The following is a 20,085-nucleotide window of genomic DNA, read 5'->3' on the forward strand; positions in this document are numbered from 1 at the left end:
GAAGCTTTAGCAAAATCAGAGATCATATTTTCAACTCAATTTGAAAGTTGATATCACCTGAACTGTCAATTTAGGATACTTTGTGGTACCAAGGCTCCATTTGAGCAAAGTGCAGACAGTTCACTCTGTGTCTCTTCACATGTGGACTGTTGTAACAGACATAAGTTAATTACCAAGCTTTATTTAAGATGATTATTTAGCGAATAGGCTGCAAATCGGTGTGATGAAGCTATCAAACGAATGTGAACTAGCTTTTAACCCTCACAGAGATATTTTTGCAAATCAGCAGCACAATAATAAAGATTTTTATTATTTTTCCCTTAATTTTTGCAGCTCAGTTACATAAGACAGAATTTACAGATAAGACAATGACAGTGATGCAGATATGTTAATGTGACAGAACAGAGGTTGTGAGTTGTACATGTTAGTGGGAGGGATATGTTTGTGAGATGTTTCTTTCTTCGATAAAGTTGTGGACTTGAAACAAACATTTTGCCACATTTCTGTTAGGTTGTTTAAATGTTAATGTTTCACCAATGAATCAGTTTATCAGGAAAAATCTCTGCGCTGCTGTTTAACCTAATAAAGACACTAAAGATGATGTTTTTTGGACAGAGGAGTTCAAATGCCAGATGACACTGTGAGACTTTGAGGTAATGTTTAAATCTGAATCTGAATCTTCCCGTTGACATTGTCTCTCCCTGCAGCGGTCACCTGTCCCGCCACCATGCAGTATGGCACCTGCGTGTCGTCCTGCCAGCGCCGTTGCTCTTCCCTCTCCGTCCCACAGCACTGTGGCGAGGAGTGTGAGGAGGGCTGCATCTGCCCTCCGGGCTCCTTCTACAACCATCGAACACACACCTGTGTGCACAGGTAAGGTTGAGGAGGCGGGGTCTCCAAGCAGAAGCCAATCAAGAAAAGTCAGCCTCTATTTACACAACATAGCAACACAAGGAGAGAGACACAGTGATTATCACTGTAACACATGCTCTTGTATCAGATTAAGATATTCTTTTACTGTATTCAGACGATATCCTTGCTACAACCAAGCCGTCAGTGTGGTGTTAAGTTCAGAAGGCAGGAGGGAACCAGTGTCCAGGTGTCTCTGCTGTGTATCGGAGCAGCTCCAGCTCTGCCTGCCGCAGGGCTGTGGAAGCCTGTGAATCCTGTTAAATGGCAAACTGGCTGGAGTCACTCCCCCAAATAAATCCTCTCAAAGTGATATTTGTATCTGCTCTGAAGTTTAGGTCAGCCTTTAAGTGGACGGCGCAGTATCTTTCCTGCAGACGTTATAGAGCCGGAGCACCTCAGTAATTGTGCTCTCCCTTTCAGCCTGCTCTGCCCTAGAAGACATGCAGCTTAATTCCTCTTAAATGTCCCAGGTTTTTACATCCTAGTGCAGCGCGGTGCCTTACTTACCATGTGATAGAGTTACATCAAGGAATTCACCGTGAAACCCCCCTTTCATTCCCACTCGAGCTGGGGACGACACAGATATCTGATAACCAGTGAGAAAGAATTTGTAGTACAGAGGCTGATGTGTGCCGCTCGCCTATATGTTACAAAGACTTTCAGCCACCTCTAAACACAGTTTACCACAACATCGATGCACTGTAATTTTAAAACTTTTTTATAATAAGAATTTTGTCTAAACAATAGATTTTTTTAAGGAGGTTTGGTTATGGATTTGATACCTGGTGCACTGATTTTAAAGCCTGCTTGTCTGTCCCCTATCAGCTTACCTGCAGCACTCTGCTGAAGGTAACACAACGCCCTCTTAACATAACTCTTTACACAATAACAAACAAACTGAGCAGCACCTGGTTAACGTCACCCAAAACCTGATGTGTAAGTTTGGATGTAAAGTTTCTAAAGATGGTTGGACAAACAGCTGTTGCCTCTGTCACATTTATATTGATATTCTCACATAACTGGATCAGTAATCTGACTTGGATTTGTGTGTGTTTTGCTTTTGTTTCCCGTTGTGTGTTTTCAGGAGTGAGTGTCCCTGCAGTTTCCTTGGAGCAGATTACGAGGCGGGAGATGTGATCATGACGTCAGCAGGTGTTCAGTAAGATCCTCCTGCCGGTTTCAGTCTTAACCCTCAAAACACTTGTACAGCTTCAAGGCCAATTTTAACATTTTTCATTTTCCATCTCTTAATGCTATTTAATAATGATGATTAAAGACTTTTTTGAATGACTTTATACAATTCAGTTCAAAGTTAGAAACAGCAGAATTATTGTGGAAGAGAAACTACAACCAGAACACTCACTGGTATCAGGAGAGAAACACATAAAGTTTTCTGAAACTTGAGTTTAAAATTAAACACACTTAAAAAAAACAAAAAACACACACTTTTGAGTAACAGTGTTTTCAATCTAATTTCCTACAAACTTTAAAGAGTAACAATAAATCTTGTTCTTAATTTTGATTCTTCATTTCCCATTTTTCTTAAAAACTTGAACATAATGAATTGGTGCTTAATAGGTCTTGTAAAAGCTAAATGCCACCTAATTTTGGGGAAATTATGAGGAAAGTTTCTAGGAAATTAGCTGGAAGGTACAGTGTTACCTACTTTTGCTTTATTCAAAGCTTTACCTATAGTGAAGCTAAAAACATGAAGTTAGTCCTGTCACCAGTGTAAATATCCTGGAAGTCAAACAGTTTCCAAACTGAAAATCCTCTGGGGAGTATGAACCTGTTTTGCAAATTTTAGGAAATTACCCCTGATATTTATTGTGCAGAAGTTAAATTTTTGTCCCAGTGCAGACGCTAGATAAAAGTTCAGGGGGGTCACTGAACATGTCAGAATTGACTGTCTGCTGCCAGTGTAAAGAAAACCTAATTACAATACTGGAAAACAGCAGAAAATAGAATTACACTGGAGTTGTCTCTTAGACAAAGTTGTGTTTAATTTCATGTATTTTCTTAAATCAGCTGTCGATGTAATGTCTGTATTTACCTTCATCGTGTAAGGCCGGTCTGTTTCCCCTGCAGGCTCTGTCTGGATGGTAAACTGGTGTCTCAGACAACAGACAGTGGTAGGTCACTCACTCCAAAATGATTTTAATTCCCTCTTGTTTTTTATGAAGCTTAAAATCAGTGGGAAGATTTGTTGAACGCTAAACCGAAGAGGACTGAAAGAATGGGGATGGATGGAGTGTTTGTTTTAAACAGTGACAACAAAGCAGCAGATTACTGGATCATTCATTGTTTCTCAAAGACGCTCAAGACTGAGAGGTCTTCTGTGTAGCATCTTGCTAACTCTTGATTCCTCCTTCACTTCTTGCAGACAGGTTGTGTCCAGCAGGTCAGCTTTACCAGAACTGCTCAGAGGGGGAGGACGGCCTCCTGCCGGGAAGGGGCGTGGCCTGTGAGCGCACCTGTGAATCCTACCTGCTCAACCTCACCTGCTCAACACATGAGCCCTGCGTGGCTGGATGTACCTGCCCTCCAGGGTGAGTGACGTCTTATAGTTATTTTGTCAATCACTGAATAGTTGAGTATAGAAGTTCATCGCTGTGCACTGAAATGTAAAAAATGATGCATCACTGGCAAATAATAATAAATAATTTTCAGTGCACTACCAAACATACCTCCACTATAATGTTATTAAAAAAGTGAACATGAAATTGACTTGAAATTAAAATCTGGCTGTTGCTTTTACTACTCTGAAAATACCCTCCTGTTCTGATACAGCCATCAGTTTCTATCATTAATAACATAACATATCACTGTAGTGATAACCTGCAAATGTATCACACAGTGCACACATTTTCTGTGCATGGTGCAGCCCTCCTCGACGCTGACTGGCCTCGAGGTCGACTTTTTCAGGGGCTGACATGTTGGCTGTTGACTTGTTTGTGACCGGACTTAGAGGCTGGAGGTCTGCAGGTTTGAAGAATGTTGTTACAGAAACTCAAAGGGTCTCACACCTCACTTAACATGGTACTGAATCTGCAAATGCTCCTCTGCTGATGGGCCACAAAGAGCAGACTGTAGTTGTCGTGGCTCGCTGTTGGTTATCAAGGTGATTTAAGTTGATGCGCTGAAAGAGCATGACTTTTTATTTAATGAGTAAAGGTTAAGAAATGTGTGTAGTTTGGTGAAGTCCTAAACTGTGAGTGTCACTGAAGCTCAGGTGAGGAGGAGGTGGGACTGCGCACAAACCAGGAATAATCCTCCGAGGCTGGAGGAGGGCACAAAAATTTCCCCCTATCTGCTGAATCTGGGCACCACCACATTCAACACATTCAACAGTCACATGTGTGGACAGTTTACAGCTGGTCCGATTCTTATGTTAGCTGTAGAGTTAGAGATAGAGAGAGCTGGATATTGTGTACAGAAAATGAAAGGTGGAAGTTCAGCTTCCTCAGGCTTTTGTGTTTTTGATCTGTTCAGCGTCAGAATTGGAGTTTTCCTCTGAAAAACATGTCAGCTAACAGACATATTTTTAAACAGACTCCAGATCATCTCTGGGGGACAGAAGTCAGTAAAACCCACAGATGAGGTGGACAGACATCGCGGAGTAGATTACAGTCACCCGATCCCTGTAATCCCCTCTGGCTGTTGGCCTGAAAAGAGGGTTAAGTGGTTTCATTCTGCAACATCAACCAGGAGTTATCCTGATTACAATATGAACAGGCAGGGGTCAGTTTAAACATGTCCCAGTTTATGACACTGTATGACAATGTATAGATTTTATAGCTGACTGAGGTGACCAGGAGAGATAACAGTAGACTTCTGTTCTATAGCTTGGTCACTAATACAGACTTAATACAGTACATTATGAATGAATTTCTTATTCTTAACCCTTCTCTTGCAGAACTTTCAGAAGAAAATAAACAAACAACAAGATAAAATGTGAAACTAAGTGGCTAAAAAGGGAAAGAATCTTATGTATATATAAAAATAACTTACATAGTATATTATGATTTGATATGAATATAATGAACTAAACAGTTGAAGATACAATATACATATATTATCTTTAGAACCCATAAAATAATAATATAATAAAATCAAATAATCCACCTTAAAAGGCATTTGGTTACACAGGTACTCAATCTAAATGCAAACAAAAGACTCACATGAAATTAAAACACAAGTCAGGAAGTTGCCATGATTTGCAAATTGATTGACAGGTCTATTAATAAGACAATATGACCAATACTGATATTTTTAACCCTGATGTAAAAATGCAAATGTAAACATATAAAAGCGAGAAGAAGTCCAGTTTGCCTGTAGGTTGTAGTCTCTGTTATCTTTCATAGCCACAGTGAAAAGCTGGGAGGTTTAAACAGTTATATTTTAATTTTATGGCCTGTTAACGAAATACTGACGCTATATCTTTAATTAAAGTCGTAATGTATAAAGGTGAATATGATATTCATCCAGTTAAATAAAAAAAGTGGTGTATCCTGACTGAAGTTCCCCTTTCCTCTTGTCAGTCCTGGTCTATAAATAGCACCAGGTTAGTGCAGTATATCGTCTAACATCATGAAGCACAGTGAGACAGAGAAAAGGTCAGTCAGGTACAGAGACGCCTCATCATCATCCGAACCCTGCGTCACCTCTGCGGACCTCACGGGTGTGATTCATTTAATCCCGTCCTCCACTTAAAGCACGATGACCTTTACGGGGACAAGAACCCAGCAAACTCTAAATGTGACATCCAGAATGCCAGTCACAGTACGGGGTGTTTAATTACAGTTTATGAACTAATTTTGTGGTAAACATGGACACAAAGAGATCTCATTCAGGCTGGACCCTCCCCGATGACAGCAGCATTAATGATGGGGAGACGATTTAAAGGTTAACTGTGACATCAGCCAGGAGTCATGATGTGATTTATAGAGGTTTGTTTTTCAGCTTTTAGTTCAGTTTCACTCTTAGTATGAATCAGATGTAAGAAATCAGGCTCAGAATAGACAGCACTGTTTGAATGAAAGTGAATGAGCAATGATCTTAAGGTGGACTTTGTCTATGTCAGTCCTTGCTGAAATGCTTTGAGTATGTTATGTACGACACAAGCAGCAAGTGATGCAGAATAGTCATTACACCCTGACAGATAAATCTGTGACATAACAGGAAGTCAGTTCAAAGAGCATTAATTCAGTTCAACTCCAAGAGAATAATGCATCAAGACCTTTAAAAAAGGAAAGAAAAACAGCATAAATGACTTTGAAAGGCAAATTAAAAGAATAAAAACCTTTTCAAAGGAAATTAAAAACTTATGGAAAGACAAATACAGGAAAGGAGGTATATTATGGTTTATTATAAGTATTTAATGTTCAGTCAGTGACAAGCAGAAGATAACCTGGATTATAACTCTGGATTACTTTTAGCATCCTGTTTTAAGTTTCCTGTTTTATCCTGTTGTTATACTTGGACTGAAAATCAGTGATTATTGTGGCTGTTGACTGTAAACTTGCTTACTCACATTTAAGGGATGATAACCTCCACCTGGAGTCAGAGCTCTGACAAAAAGGATAAGGTGCTTGACAGCTTTGTCTCCGTAGCTGCTGCCCAGGCAGAGCATATTTCCACCTTAATTTTCCCCAAAGACCATCATGCCGTCGCCGGTAAACGTTCCTGCCATGCACTCGCCTTAACAACGCAGTCTCTCGTCTCAGTCACATTAAAAACCCCACATGGTCCGGTGGCAGCGGAATGGTAGAATGCTCCTTCTGCTGGTAATCCATTCGCCAGACTCCACTCTTGCTGTCCCAGCGGCCGGCCATGCATGCTCCCCTGTCCTTGACGCTCATTGGAGATTGAGCTGGAGACGGGGGAACTACTCCTGCATTGGACATGGATGCTTCAACACCATGGATGCTCACCCCGATGCCACCAAATGATCCAGGAGTTTGCACCGGAACCAGACCCAAGGCTTCAGCAGCTCCACGCCAGTTCCAGTTGGAGCATTTTATTCTGAATTTGACCATCTGTTCAGCTCATTTCAGCGCTGATTGACCATCTGCATTTGCATTTACCGATGAGTTTTACCAAACTACAGTACAAAGCTACGATCCGTTGCCTGTGGCAACACCTGGTTGTGTTATACTCAGCAAAGTTGGCCAATCAGAGGAAAGGCTCAGAGATGGACAGAAAATGTCCTGTTCTTGCTAGAGCTCCAGAGAGAAGCATGGAGATGTAAAACAACATCTATTACATCTTCTTATGGACATCAAAACTTAGATTAAAACACTGAAAATGTGTAAAAAATTGCTGGACCTCTTTGCATGTCTCTGTAGCACAGCTGTCAGTCAGAGAGAGAGGAGTGTGATGTGCAACAAAGGTCCCTGGGGGAGCATATGAATAATAGGAAAGAAAACCTATTACGCAACAATTTGCAGAACCAAGTTATTATCACATATTTTATGTTGTGTAAAGATTCCTGCCACAGCATTCAATGGTGAAATTCCTCTCACACACCATGTACAGTATTTCCCTTGAGTTCTAGTAGAGTACCAGTATAAAGCAGCAAAAAATTCAAATACTCAACTGAAGTACAAGTACATCAAATTTGTACTAAATATGTACTTCGTTATAGTCTCCTACAGTCATTCTTATTTTTACGTCTTTGGCACCAAGAACCATCTTCCTTTCCACTCGTATTTGTCGGCCTGCAACCACTTCAGCACCACGTCTTCAGGTGGCCCAGACAGAACAGACTGACAGCAGATGATAAGCAGCTGCCCCTCTGCCGTATTAATACAACACTTAGATGATTACCATGAAAACAAACAAAAAAAAATCCTAATTCAAAGTCAAGTGCAAGGTATTCATCTGCAGCAGGACTTAAAACCTCTAATGGGAAATAATTAGCTGAGTTGCTGACAGAAGAACCCATTGTGTTTTCATTCACAATGGCACACTTTGTTTATGATCAAAATGTAGACCATTCATTCATTCCTCATTCTGTGTCAATTAGCCCAGCTGAACTCGTATGAACCTGGACCTTCAGGTGCAAAGCAGAACCATGCAGCATTTTGGAATTTGGTTTTGGTTACAGTTTGTACATATGACTGTAAAAACCTGTTGCCTGCCTGGTTGTAGACTCCTCTGGAGGGGATTTGGGACATTACAAACAAATAGAGTGATACAATGCAGAACAAGGACACACACAATATAATCTCAAAGCTCTGAGTTACAACAGATACAGTTTGGGAGGTGAAGAAGGTGACATGACTCAACAGTCAGCTCTGGAAACATTTTGGGATTTGAGTGATACAACAAAACCTGGGAGAACTGAGTGTTTTTATTTGTTGTATTTCAGAACTGAGACAAACCTACACAAAGAGCATAAATAATGATCATGATTGGTCAAGCAGAGGTGCCGTCACATCTCTGTAACCACTGTATTACTACTGCATCTGTAACGACCAAGAACAACCAATACTTTAAAAATGATGAGGCCAATCAGTGATACAAAAAGGTGAACCACAAGATTTCTTTGGCAGAAATGGGGAGCACATGCAACATGGAAAATTTAAAAACTGTCCCTCAACAACTTATCTCATTGGCCTAATCAGCAGCACATGGAAATGATTTGTTTGGTCTGATGTTCATAACAAAATCAAAGCCTCATCAGACCATCACCAATGAGCCAAACACTAAAGACTAGTGACAGTAACATGACACCCTCCACTTTTGTTACCTTGCGTACTGTAATTAAACCTGTGATCTCCAGCAGGTCTGCATAACCTGGCACAGCACCAGATGCATCACAGACTGCATTCAACCCACCGCGCCGCCAGCTGCCAGCCGCCAACACTATGCAGCTACATCGACCTCAGTCACTCTTACATTGTCCGATAAAATTTAATTCAAAACGAGAGCCGTATTTACGGGGATTTATTCATAATGTGCACATAGGTTGGGAAAAAGAATGATTTTTACAATCTTTGATCACAGTAATTGATACGACAGCTTGGCGTGGGGATAAAGGAAGCTGTTAACACCGTTTTATCTGGGGTGTAACTCTACTCAGATGAACCTGAGGTTTGCGGCGGGACCATTCAGTATTTCACTTCATTGTCTGCAGCCTCGCCAGTGGATATAGCTCAACCCTGGATATTACAAGATACTTATCAGCTTCGTCTCGCAGAGTGGAAAGAAAATGGAGGGACCCAGACAAAGAGTGTTTCTCTCTCTATCTCTGAGAATCCTAATTGTCTGGTTTTCTCATGTAGCCAACAAGTGTTACCGCTTTTCATCCACAGTTGCCCACCCTTGAAATTCTCTCTCATTTCCTGGCATCGCTCTGCTCTGGAAGCTAACCTGCTTTGGCTCTGCCTCTGTCATTCTCTTGGCAAAGGTCAGGCCTCATATCGGGGTTAGAGATGAACACAGGAGCTCCAAATGATGATTATGTTATAACTTGATAGCATCCTGTTCGACCATAGTTCTTGAATAATGGCCACAGCTTTGCATTAGAGTGTTGTGAGATATGAGGCTCCATCATGGGCCTGTTAATGATTTGAATCAACACCTCATCTATTCTTTCTCTGCTTGGCTTTACACATGTATTGGATACCGTTGGTCCGTCGGTGGGAAGTTCGTTTAAAGATGTCCCTGTGCTTAAATGATTTTGTTTGTCAGTCCCTAAAAAAACAACCCTGAAATGACTCATATCACTTTCTCTACGGTAAAGTCTTGTCAGGTTCAAACTTCATCCCTTTACTCACCGAAAGCTGTCTCCAGTGGTGGAAAACAACCCTCTCGTTTTGCCCAAAGTTAGCATGCTAACCAGCTAGCCCCGGCCCAGCCAACCTGTCTCTTCACTTTAAGACAGGGAGTCACGATAGTGTCCGTTCTGCCCTGAGGAGGTAGAGCTCTTTACTCAGGGTGTTATAACCTCTTGGATTGTAAATGCAACAATGGCTGAAGCTCTTAGCAAGCGACAATTCCCACCACCCGCTCCCAGCAAGAAACCATGTTCAGCAGCAGAGCAAACTTACATATATCCCCTTAAACAGTTAGTTGATCATTTGTTAATCAATCAAAAATAATCAGCAGGAATTTTCATGATCAATATAATTATTTAAATCAGTTATTAAGCACAAATGTCATTCTCTGGTTCCAGCTTCTTTAATACGAGGATTTACAGTTTTTTTCCTTTGGTTAGATAAAACAAACAATTTGAAGATGAGCTCTGGGACATAGTGATGGACAATTTTCAGTCTCTTGTGATAGTAAATACAGCCTTAATACTCACACACCTCAACCTCCTTCTCCTATGGTGACAGAAACATGGTTACATGGATGACATGTGAACATGTTGCACGAGACGCTCTAGGAAGTCACAATGTCTATGCATCTCTTCTTCATTCTGCTGTTCTGAAAATACAGTGTGACTCTGCTTTGTTTAGCTCCTTTTTGATTTTTAAGTAGTTTCCATAGGAGGAAAAACTGAAACTCTCATCCTGTACGCAGTGTTTTTGCCTATTTCATTGGTTGGATCACATTGTCACCACAAACAGATCAACACCATAATTCTCTTGTTACTGCAATGATGTATTTTTAGGCATATCGGCACCATAAATTGGTAAATGTTCCCATTCTCAGTAGACAAACAGAACAAACTGAATTAAATTCTTGCTCTTGGATGTTTGAATAGGATACATTGTGGACCCCATGCATCCTGTAAGGTTAAGGCATTACAGTTTCAGGATTTAACCTGTTAAAGCTTATTTGTGCATTATCAGAATGTGTTGATCTCAAACCACAACATTCAAGCTTGATTTCCTGCATCAGTAAATACGGAGCTGTAAAACATTTTTACTCTGAACCAGATTTGTCTGTTTGCTCTCAGCTTGCTGAAACATGGAGATGAGTGCTTTGAACCTGCAGCTTGCCCCTGTCTGTGGAAAGGAAAGGAGTATTACCCGGGCGACAGAGTCTCCTCCCCCTGCCATCAGTGGTACGTTCATCCATTTGTGGCGACAAAGGCACATATAAAATCAAATGTATTACACAACTTTGTTCATTGAAACATGTCTGTTGTTTACACATGATCCTTACGCTTCAATTTTCCTTCCTTCCTGCAGTGGGTCTCCATCCATTTTTCCATGGTGTACTAATTTGTATTTCTCTCACCAATCATCTGCCAACAGTATCTGTCAGAATTAAGACAAATCTCCAACGGTGTTACTAATTTTTCAAAGTCAGATCCTTGCCTGAAAGCGATGAGACCTGAGATTGTCAGAGCAGCAAAAGTGGCCACCTGATATCCATAATTCTCTGCTATCACAGGACATAAAAAAGGTCTGGAAAACAGAGCGGGCCCTTGTATGACTCTTTGATTCCCTCTGCTTCAGACTGTTCATGGCTGGTGAAAGGAAACACTCTCCCAGTGATCTCAGTCATTCTCCCATCCTTCCAATTCTTCTTCAAGCCATAGCCAGAGAAGTAGATGTAGATGACAGCCTAATAGCGCAATGAGCAGTGATTCAGCCTTTGACAGTTCACTGGCCACTTTTCTGCCTGCTGTAAACCTGAGGCTTGGGACAAAAGGAGGCCATTAGATGTGAAAAAAATGTCCTTGCACTAAGTGGGAACAAGTTGATGCTGAATCACTCGAGCTTTGCTGTCTTTGTAGTGTTTGCCAGCACGGGACGTTCCAGTGTGTGTTTCGTCCGTGTCCATCCATGTGCACGGCTTACGGTGATCGCCACTACAGGACGTTTGATGGCCTGCTGTTTGACTATGTTGGTGCATGCAAAGTCTATCTTGTAAAGGTATTGAAAGTATTTATATATGGTTAAAGAACCAAAACTGTGGTTTTGCATATTTGAACCAATTAACTGTTCACCTGTACACTTAAGGATTACAGTTTTGTTTTTTGGGTGTTTTGGGGGGATGTGTCAGTTTTTATTGAAAAATACTCTTATACATATATAAATACTCAGGACAGGTCAGAAAATTATTCTGGTATTAAAGGACCAGTGTGGAGGATTTAGGGGAGTCTATTGGCAGAAATGGAATATTCATAATTATGTTTTCATTACATTCACCTGAAATGAAGAATCATTGTGTTTTAATCAGCTCAGAATGAGCCCTTTATATCTAAATAGGGAGCAGGTACTCTGCCTGCCATGTTGCACCGCCATGTTTCGGCGATGCAACAAGGGAGCGGTATTCTGTTAGTTGCAGTCTGCAACCTCACCACTAGATGTCGCTAAATCTTAGACACTGGTCGGTTCATGCAGTCAAAAAACATAAAGGCAGGTGGTAAAACCCTTAATTAAAACAGACTTTCACTCTTTTCTTACTCTTTTACAAGCACTGCTGTCGTTTACAGTATATATTTGCTGTGACCGTGTTTTCTCTCCTCCACAGAGCAGCGTGGATGTGATGCTCAGTGTCTCAGCTGAGAACGTCGACTGTTTCGACAGCGGAGTCATCTGCAGGAAATCGCTGCTGATCAACATCGGAAGATCCTTTGTAGCATTCGATGACGACACTGGGAAACCAGTAAGAGACATTGTCAATAAAGTTTCTAGATTTAAAGAATGATACTGATTTCCAGCAGCATACTTGTCATATAATCTCATAAACTTATATGAAATAAGCATGAAATATGGAGTTTATTATCATATTTAAGTCACCATTAGAATAACCTTTGACAATATTTCTGTAAAATTCAACTTCCTCATGTAGAATCCATCCAGTGTGATCGACAGGAAGCAGAGGATGTTCATCTGGCCAGCAGGATACGTCACAGTGATTCACTTCCCAGAGGAAGACGTCACTGTCCTCTGGGACCGTAAGACCACAGTCCACATCCAGGTCGGACCTCGCTGGCAGGTAGGAAGCTGGCTCTGTGACTTTGTCTCTAGAGCATGTAGGGGTGTGTTGTTAGGTTGCATTTGGTGTGAAGACAAACACAAAAAACAGAAGATTATTGTTTTTATTTTCTGGTGTTTTTTTTGGCAAAGATAATTTATATACAGTTAAAAATGTACTTCTTCATTTTAAGACTACATTTACCATCAGCCCTGCTGCCCTGTTGTCTGCCCTTCTCCTCCCTGAAGAGGATAAATATATTTGAAGTTGAACTTGATAGTTCATGCTTGACTTTGGAAACGCCAGTTCACAAGCTCTTCTTACTTGTTTGAGAGCTTTCAACTGTATCACATGGCTGTCATCAGCAGATAGATTATGCTGAGTTATCATGAAACTCTATGATGTTCAAACTTTGCATTATGAGCACTTTTACGACTTCTCATCTGAGCTGGCAAAGTCCATCTTCTAATGAAGACCATGTGATGTGATTGAAAGGTAGGGAAGAAGGAAGTAAGTGGACCTTGAGATTGTTTTGTAAAATATTTGCTGTGGCTATCAGAGAAAACCTGAACGTTGAAGTCATAGAAGCATTCACAAAACCAGTGAGCCCAGTGCTGCTGCTGGTGGTCAGAGGCTGTACTGTAACAACACACATCAGCTCTGTTCATTCACACAGTCTGAACAGATTAAGACCGACAGACAGTGAGGTTCACCATGATGGTAAAGAGGATATGAAAGCAAAGAGATTATGATATGAAGAGAGATGTTGGTGTTGTGTTCAGGGGAAGCTGAGTGGGCTGTGTGGAAACTTCGACCTGAAGACGGTCAACGAGATGCGGACGCCCGACAACATTGATTCCCCAACACCACAGGAGTTTGGAAACAGCTGGACTGCTGCAGAGGTGAGTGTCACCTGGATCATCATCTGTTAAAATCTTTCAACTAAAAACAACTAAAAATATTAAACTAAACTAAAAAATGTCAGCTGCCTGTTCCAGCACGTTCACTGTTGTTTTTATCTGATCATCTCTTAATTCTCTTCACTCTTAATTTAACTTACAAACATTTTTATCACAAAAAATGACGTTTTTATCAAATATGACATTAAAAATAAAGAAATATGTACCCAGCAGCAGATTAAATGCTATTTTCTGTTAAGTTGAAAAAAATGACCGTGTTTTGGGAGAATATAGCGTTAACTCTTGGAGACATTTTAGATTATGAGATTCCTAATGGCAGTGATTATGAATAAGAAAAACTTTATATTTATATAGCACTTTTGAAACCATGCTGTGTTGTTGTTGGTTTTTTCTTCTTCACTTAAATTGCGAAAAACAGACAGTGAGGGACACAGAAATCTTATCACAGTAAATTAAACTTTTCAGTCTTTACTACTCAACCTCTAATAAAAACATGTCATTTAACACCACTGTGCCTGTGTGTGTGTGTGTGTGTGTGTGTGTGTGTGTTCAGTGTGTGAACAGTCCAGATATCAGACACCCCTGCAGCCTCAGTCCACTCAGGGAGCCTTTTGCAAAGCGGCAGTGTGCCGTCCTGCTCAGTGAGGTCTTCCAGGCCTGCCACCCAGTGGTGAGTAACTGTACTGCAGGATGGGTCTGTCATGTTGCTCTGACACTCACGTCAAACTTCTCGTTACCATCTAAGTGTCTTTTACAGTCAATAAACGACTTTCCATCTCATTTTCCATCTCATCTGTTCATAATCTGGCAAACTCTATCCAAGTCCTACTCATCCTTGCGTTTTGTTTTCATGTTCAGGTGGACGTCACCTGGTTCTACATGAACTGCCTGGCAGACACGTGTGCCTGCAACAGAGGAGGTGACTGTGAGTGTTTCTGCACGAGCGTGGCGGCGTACGCCCAGCGCTGCTGCCACCAGGGCGTTCCTGTCGACTGGCGCTCGCCCTCATTGTGCCGTAAGTAACCTCCATTATTTCTCTGCACCTGAAGAGACTGTAGAAATCAGTTTTCATAAAAGGTGAAACAATAATAAATCAATAACTTTAAAAACTATGATGTGCCCTATTAAATAAAAGAGAGTTGTGTTGATTACGAAGTTCATTGCAATGTTTTTTTTATTGATATTATTGTTATTAACTGCCTTCTCTTCTCTGCAGCGTATGATTGTGAATTCTACAACAAAGGTATGATAGTGTTTCCACTGAACTAGAAGAAGCTACTAGACCAAAACACAACAACATTCAGACTTGATCATCTGTAATTAATCAACATTTGCAGTATTTATTAGAGTGTAATGTTCTTCTTAACTTAAATTATTTTCAGATTTAATTTATTTAATTGGCTAATCCATCCATTCATTTTCTTCTGCTTATGATGACAGATATAAAGTGTCTGTGGTTTGTTGTCTATGAGCTAAAACTGCTTTAACACTAATGTGGTCTCCTGTCTGTAGTTCTGGGTAAAGGCCCCTTCAGACTCATCACCTTCAGGGATCAGACCACAGTGTTGGCAGCCAGCAGGTCCAGCGGCTCAGTGTTCCTGCAGCAGGTCAACCTCACCACTGCCACCGGCATCCTGTCACAGTTCATGATGACGCCAGGCCTCAGCAGAGCCCGACCACATGGTGAGTTAACTTTCTGCACACTGTAGGGTTCAACTTTGTTTACAGCACAGGGCTCTTTTCACTACAAAAACGGACTCTGGGATTATTCATCAATTATTTAGTATATTCATTTCCTCTGCACAGCACTCTCCCTCCTCTCTCTTCTCCTTCACTTTTGCTTTGGAAAAGATTTAATTTATGTTGTTTTGCAGCTTTCACATTCTAATGAATGACCTTAAAAGTTCTTGATTTTTAGATGCAGACCAGAATCTAAATTCATAGATATGATTTCTCTCTCTGGGACTACAGACACTGAAGAAGACAACATTGTGGTGGAGATCTGTTATATGTTGCTATAGCGACCAAAAAAGAAAGAAGAACTTCTTCTTGACAAGATCGGGATTAGAAATCTGAGGCAGCTCAAATCTAATTGATATTATTTTGCCTTCAAATATGTCATTTTTTTAGACTTTAAATGTCTGAAGAATATTTCTTACCCATTTACCAAACGTAGAGGCAAAGGAGTTTAATGTTTTCCAAAAGCAGAAATTGCCACCTTATGATCTTGTTATCATTACGTTTATTTCTTGTTGATCTTTTTTTTTTCCTCTTAAGAATCCTTTGAAGAAGGTTGACATTAAGTTGATTAAGTTGACCTTGAAAATCATGGAAACATCATTGAATTTGATGTCTAAGCGAGTGTGGGAACCTTGTGATTAGTTGAGAGGTTTTATAGTTTTATTTTACAGTCGTTTAGTGTCACTGTAGAAAAAAAGAAGTGTCCGCTTCACTAATGCAGGATACAGTAGATGCAGTATCAGTGCATGAAAGGAAACTTGTGTAGTGGAGTTTGGGAAAGTTTGATCAGTGTGTAGATACCACAGTGATTTGTTTTCCTGGGGGCTGCTGAGAGTAAGAGATAAAAGTATCTTGGCCTCCCAGCAACTCGACTGTATTTCTGTTGGATTATTAAACCACACATCCTCTCACTGTAATGAGAAAATACTTCCATCTCTGTGGTTAAGTTGAGGCAAATAAAGACGGTTAAGGATGATCCAGTGTTCACTGTTGTTAGGAGACAAAACGAGAACTGTGACCTCTGGTTTCTAAGTCACACACTTTGTGCTGAACACCCACCCATCAATTTTTGTTTGTTCTATCATAAGGATAGTCTCTGTTTAAAATGATTGACATGACTCCATTAACCACAGTGCTTACAGAGAGAAAGGTTAACTGACATTTTTATACCTTACTGTTTGGTTATTGAGTAGTTCTTGGAGTTGATGTCCAGGTGAGCTCAGGAATCCTGAGCAGCAGTGTCATCCACTTGTCCTATTTTCATCCCGTCTCCTGGCTGCTCTGCCTCCTCCAGCTAATCTGTAAATCTGAGTCTCAGGGAGAAACTCTCTCTCCTTTCTGCCGGCGTTCTCCTCTTCCTCTGTTGCCTCTGCGTTCCACAGTGTTTGGACTGATTTGAGTGTCTCAGTGAAAACACTGATGGAGTTGATGGCTCTCCATTGACTTCCAGTGGCAGAGAGGTTCAGAGATTCAACTGACAAAATGCTAATATAGCAACCTGAGCTACAGGCTGGTCAGAGAGCCAAGACTGAAACGAGCTGCTCTCACTGTTCACTGAGATACTGCTGCACTCTGGATCCTTCTCAGCCACATTTTGTTCCATTACATACTATATATATATACACACACACACACACACACACACACACACACACACATATATATATATATATATATATATATACACAATTTTCCATTTCATTATGAAATGCATTCATGTGTAATATTTGCTAACACACAGGACATTGAACCCCATTGCTTCAGCCCTGCTACCATTGATGTGAGTGTGTGTGTGCATGAGTGAATATGAGGCACTGCAAAGTGTTGAGGTTGAACAGAAACATTTAAGCACAGTCTATTTATCGTATGTTCATATTTAATAATATCAAACCCATAATCCTTGTGTTTCTTCTCAGTGTTTCCTCCTGTGTTCGCTCGCCTGCTTCCTGGCGCTCTGATGAATCATTTTCATTTCTGTCCACACAGACACATCACGGGTTTCCTTCGAGGCGGCCGACAGACCAAACTACTTCCTGTACGCGAGCCTCAGCGGCCAGGTGAGGCTGGCCAAGTGGAAGGAGAGCAAGGCATTCTGGGACGGAGCCACCTTCATCCTCCACAAGAACACCTGGATCCCCGGCTACGACTCGCTGGAGTCCCATGCTAAACCCGGCTTTTTCCTACACGCCACGCTGCTTCGTCTCCACCTGCTCAAATACAGACACACCAGCAGTTTCCGCAAGGCCACGCTGTTCAGCCTGACAGGTCGGCAGCACTGAGGCGAACACATCACACCGCCGAACATCAGGGTTGGAGTGTCATTAAGTTTAACTTTCACCATTTGCAATAAACTATAGTTAAGAATAACTACACGTCAAGTTTGAGTTCAACGTGATCGATAATTAATTTTCACAACCTGAAAATGAGCTGAGCAGCAGAAAATATGAAATGTTAATTACTGATTGATTCTTCTTGAAAAACATACTGACCTTCTCACAAACTACTTGACTCAAATAATGAGTCAACACTGATTCACAGCCCTGAGCTTAATGAGATCAACACATTGATCTGATGCACTGGAGCTCTCCAGTAATTAACCTGCTGCGATCAGCTGATCATTTCTCCCCTCTGTTGAACTACTCTGATGGATTCTGACATCAGTTTCTGAGCTGTTTTTTACTAGTTTGTTTTTCTATAAACTCTAATCTAACAAGCATTTACTTAATAACTGTAACACTTACACAATTTCCCACAATTATAATTAGTAGAAAACTGTGAAGGACTATATCCTGGCAATTACCAGCTGACCTTTAGGAAATCATGAGGAACGTTTCCAGGACATTAGCTGAAAAATACAGGACTGGTAAAATAAAATGTCTTTTTCTAGAACTGATGTGATACATTTCTGTCATTACAAGAAGTTGTTATTATGATGCACAGAAGTCATAATCATGAGCCTCCACTTGCCTCCACTTGTTTTGTCTTTGGTCAGTTCAGCTGTGTTTCTCTCTGCTTCCCTGTCAACACAATGTTTGATTGACAAAGTTTTACTGATGAGGGTCAGAGACACTGTCAGTAAAAGGTGTGTTTACAAATTATCCTGTTGGGGTTTGAGCTTTTCTCAGAGTTCAGTTCATCTCTTCTCTCTGGTGTCAAAGGTCAAGACTAGTCTTTCCTTTGCCTCGTGTTCAGCTCAGAGAGCAGCCAGACTAATCGCTGATGCTAAAAATACTTCAGCATTTGTTTTAGCTAATGGAAAAGGCGCAGCGGTCAATAGCAGATTGGATTTCCTGCTGACGGCAGTGAACGTTAGACAGACATTAATGGCTTTCTAAGTTCATCACATTACTGGGCTGTGAAAACATTTCTGGATCCTTTTCAGCTGGTCCAGATTAGTAATGTGATCTACTTTTCTTCTACGACTTCTCCTGCGGATTGATGTTTCATATCAGTCGTGTATCAGCAGTTAAACTGAGACTTTAAAGTATGTTGGAACCGTTTTGACCCTGCAGCAACCACAGATGGCTCCATTAGTAATTTAGTACAAACATAATGAGTTTAACTGTCAAAGTGATCATGGTAGAACATTAATGAAGCACTGGAACAAACAGAAGTGATAATGACATGTGTGATAAAAGTGTTTTTGCAAACTGTAAAGCTACTGAAGGTAAAATTCTTCAACAGTTTTATATATATTTATATACACATATTCATTTAAAGAATTATATATATATTTCTTTATATATCAATGAGATATTTAACAATTAATCATCTTTTTTTAATGTCAGCGTGATGCATCTTTGAGTATCTTCTTTTTCTTTCATCCTAATATGTTAATTGTTCAAAAATGCCAATTTTGTTTTCGTCAGGGCCCAACCCAGAAGCACCACCAGGTCCTCAGTGTCAGTGGAGGTACGACTCCTGCGTCAGCCCCTGCTTCAAGACCTGCAGCGACCCGTCAGCTGAGGCCTGCGCCACCATCCCACAGTGAGACCTTTGACCTTTTCCTTAACTCTAACAGCTCCAGCAGTTTGTTGACAGTTAGTCTCTGCTGGATCACTAGATATTAGATATTATTAGATATTGTTCTCAAGGATGTTTGTCTAATAATTAGTGCTGGATGATGTTTTCTTCAAAGTTTGATAACTTTTAGACATTTTACCATAAATTTGTGCAGGATAAGTGAGATTTATGCAAACAGAAATATTCCATGAACCATATCATTAGTATTTGTGTTTTTCCCTCAGAGGCCTGGTCTCAGATTTAGTGTAGAACTGATGTTTAAGCGACCTGCGTTCAAATCTCACAAACTCTGATTTAATCATAACCATTATCATCCATAAGCTGAGAGTAATGTTCTTTATTGTACAGTCAGCTCTGGGGTTTTTTAAGATATGTGTTGCTCTCTGTGCAGAGTGGAGGGCTGCCTTCCTGTCTGCCCCCCCCACATGGTCCTGGATGAGGTCACCCGCCGGTGTGTCTATGTTGAAGACTGTGAGTGTGACTTCTTCCTTCTGTTATTGAACTGATTTCTTACATAGTGAGGGAGTGTTTTGAAAGTAGATGGCAAAATAATCTGCGATGGTTTTTATTAAAATTTTATTTAAAATTTTTATATATCTATAAATGA

The 20,085-nt window shown here is 40.6% G+C and overlaps 1 protein-coding gene across 2 annotated transcripts in view; it reads left to right on the forward strand.

The window, feature by feature from the left end:
* The window catches only part of otog (otogelin), a 60,405-nt gene that overhangs the window by 20,167 nt on the left and 20,153 nt on the right, over window positions 1–20,085 (forward strand). For both annotated transcript variants that reach the window (XM_071489543.1, XM_071489544.1), the window contains exons 20-35: window positions 708–873; window positions 1,997–2,071; window positions 3,001–3,044; window positions 3,296–3,461; window positions 10,823–10,930; window positions 11,609–11,747; window positions 12,349–12,483; window positions 12,670–12,816; window positions 13,578–13,697; window positions 14,269–14,385; window positions 14,574–14,730; window positions 14,932–14,958; window positions 15,228–15,398; window positions 17,442–17,720; window positions 19,325–19,442; window positions 19,870–19,949. In XM_071489543.1, coding sequence (XP_071345644.1) covers window positions 708–873; window positions 1,997–2,071; window positions 3,001–3,044; window positions 3,296–3,461; window positions 10,823–10,930; window positions 11,609–11,747; window positions 12,349–12,483; window positions 12,670–12,816; window positions 13,578–13,697; window positions 14,269–14,385; window positions 14,574–14,730; window positions 14,932–14,958; window positions 15,228–15,398; window positions 17,442–17,720; window positions 19,325–19,442; window positions 19,870–19,949 — 2,049 coding nt within the window. The remainder of the gene's footprint in view (window positions 1–707; window positions 874–1,996; window positions 2,072–3,000; window positions 3,045–3,295; window positions 3,462–10,822; window positions 10,931–11,608; window positions 11,748–12,348; window positions 12,484–12,669; window positions 12,817–13,577; window positions 13,698–14,268; window positions 14,386–14,573; window positions 14,731–14,931; window positions 14,959–15,227; window positions 15,399–17,441; window positions 17,721–19,324; window positions 19,443–19,869; window positions 19,950–20,085) is intronic.

Source organism: Trachinotus anak, unplaced genomic scaffold, assembly GCF_046630095.1.
Source record: "Trachinotus anak isolate AG129_WGS33_773 ecotype Australia unplaced genomic scaffold, CSIRO_AGI_Tana_v1 ptg000011l, whole genome shotgun sequence".
Classification (NCBI taxonomy): Eukaryota; Metazoa; Chordata; class Actinopteri; order Carangiformes; family Carangidae; genus Trachinotus; species Trachinotus anak.